We start from the raw sequence: 2,640 nt of genomic DNA on the forward strand, positions 1-2,640 counted from the left end.
TTAAACAAATGTCCCATCCAAATTTGATTCAAACCCGTAATGGTGATTACGTTTTCATTTTTTTATCAGTGTTTTTGTATGAAATCACTAATGCTAATGTTGTTAAATTTAAATATGCACCAGTTACCTAACAAGTTAATTGCTTTAGAATTGCAAATATGCCATCGGACTTCTCAATATATAACAACATGAAGAGTAAATTTCAAAACTATATATTTTGTACTATATCCTATCGAGATGAATCGTCACAGCTTAAACATGGTTGAACTTCAACAACACTTTCAGAACTTTCTTCCGCATTTAATAGTGCGAAAGTCCAGCCGTTTTGATCACAGTGGTGGGTGCGGGAGCATGGTAGTGGGCAACAGCCGGAGCAGCATGGACATAAGCTGGCTGAGCGATAACTTTGGCAACAGGCTGGGCAATGGCAATCTTGTGCACCAGTTGGGGGATCTTGATGTCGGTTGGCTCACGGTGAACGACAGCATTGAATCCGTTGTGGTCATCGGCGGTGTACTCAACGGTACGCTTGTGGCCATCCGAATCGATCAGACTGTACTGTCCATGAACCTGATCGCCGTGACGAGTTTCGTGCTGATCCTTAATGTCGCCGGTATGCTCGTCGTGCACTCCGTACGAGAAGTCATACTGAGCGTTGTGATCGTCGTAAAGTTCAACCTGCTTCACGAGCGTTGGTTGAGCGATGGTCTTGACAATAGTGGGCTGGGCAATGGTCTTCACGTATGTTGGCTGAGCAACAGTTTTCAGCAGAGTCGGTTGCGGTTCGTGATGATAAGCAATGTGAGCGGGCTCGTGGTACGAAGTGTGCAACTGTTGGACCGGAACAACTCCTGCACTAGCAACGGCCAGTACGGCGAAAAGAGCTACAAACTGATATGAGAAGAGATTATAAGTTTAAAATTGATATTTTCACTTCTTTTACTTTAAAACCTACTTTGAATGCCATGTTTTTAGAAGAATGAATGGTTTATGACCGGACGGCTTCAAGTTACTGATGACTTCCCTTGCATCCATGCCGTTTATTTACTTAAGCAGTGCGAAGATAGTTCTTCGGGGTCTTCCTACGTCACAGTTGATGTGTATCCTTTTGCAGCGGCCTCTCGCTCAAAAGTTCGCGAATATTTTTTGCTCATAAATGTGTTGCATTTTCCGCACAGCTTCCTGAACGTAACCTCTTCGTCTCACCTCTTAGGTGTCGCGTGTGGTGCGGATGCAAGACCAAGCGAGAAACCAAGAGACACAGAGAGCGGGTCACTTCTCACGCTAAAGTTGATTTGCACATTTGTTCCATCAGCCAAGTGGAAGTGAAGTAGTAGAATTTCTTTTGACAACCTCAATATTTGATGTACATATCCATGAAGTAGGTAATCGAAAATTCAACACTGTTAAAAAAAATCATTGTACATAATGAGTTATTATCCTCTTTTTTTATGATCACTCCAAAATTTAATATTATGTTTCCAGTTCAAAACCGAATTAGCGACATTTTTTCTTTTACTTCCGCTGCTTTTGCCTTGCGTTAAACACAATGTCGGAAGTGGGGCGCTGTATTGCACACCTGGTGCTCTATACAGCGCCCCACTTCCGACATAGTGTTTAACGCAAGGCAAAAGCAGCGGAAGTAATACATAGAAAAAATGTCGCTAATTCGGTTTTGAACTGGAAACATAATATGACTTCTGACTTACTCCCCTTGTTTAGCTGGATATTGTATTTAAGGGTACAACAAATTTGAATTTTTTTATTACTTTTCATATAAAATACATTTTTTCATACCCATTCTTTGTCCACTGTTTACTAAGCCGGTTCGTCACGCTAGATTTGGCTCAAAATAAAGAAAACAGCGGTTGATATTTTTAGATACAAGACTGTAGAAGATCATACCACGCTAAAACTTAATTCAATTGCAGTTTCAGTCAAGGAATAGAGCATGAGGATCTGTACCCTCGCACACTATGGCTGAACCAGCTACTTAATTACTACTTTCAGTCCTGAGCACCCACGGTAGTGCATAGGGCCGAGTTGAAAGGTGTCCATCCTGGGCGATTGCTTCGAGGCCGATCCGCCTCCACTTTTGCTCCCTGAATTCCTGCCGCTATCGGCTTTTGATGACATCGACAATGAAGATTCAATTGTAAGGCCACCATGCACGAATTATATACCGCATGCATCTATGGATAAAGACCTGCAACCGTTGAGTGTTCTCCACTGACACCCACCAAGTTTCACTGGCACAGAATCCATTTTCGAGTAGGAAATTCGGATCTTGATGCGTCGACTAATCTGTTTGTGTTTCATACATTTCTTAAACTCGAAAAGCCGTCTTCGCTGTTTTGATCCGAGCAGGTATGTCGATCTTGGTGCCGCCATCGGTCGCTATTTGATTACCAAGACATTGGAAGCTTTCAACATTCTCCACTGCTTGCCCAGCTACGTCGCTGGACGCGTTATCTCCGCCTACGCTAGTTTAGGCAGAAGTCAGGCAAACGAGAGCGGAAATGCATGCTGTAAGAACAACGATTGTTGAACTTGAGAAGTTTCACAAATTCTTATCTAGCAAATTGGACAATATGATGGAGGAGATAAAATCAACGGGAGCAGATCGAATTGAAGAAGAAG

At 42.6% G+C, this 2,640-nt stretch overlaps 1 protein-coding gene across 1 annotated transcript; it reads right to left on the bottom strand.

Moving 5' to 3' along the window:
• Positions 1-210: 210 nt before the first annotated feature.
• LOC134286746 (cuticle protein 7-like) lies at positions 211-1,103 on the bottom strand. The gene is made up of 2 exons (XM_062848412.1): positions 956-1,103; positions 211-891 (listed from the first exon to the last, which is right to left on the bottom strand). Exons 1-2 carry the CDS (start codon positions 965-967, stop codon positions 301-303), a joined length of 603 nt encoding a protein of 200 aa, XP_062704396.1. The 5' UTR covers positions 968-1,103; the 3' UTR covers positions 211-300.
• Between the last annotated feature and the right edge of the window lie 1,537 nt (positions 1,104-2,640).

Source organism: Aedes albopictus, chromosome 2 (assembly GCF_035046485.1).
Source record: "Aedes albopictus strain Foshan chromosome 2, AalbF5, whole genome shotgun sequence".
NCBI classification, from domain to species: Eukaryota; Metazoa; Arthropoda; class Insecta; order Diptera; family Culicidae; genus Aedes; species Aedes albopictus.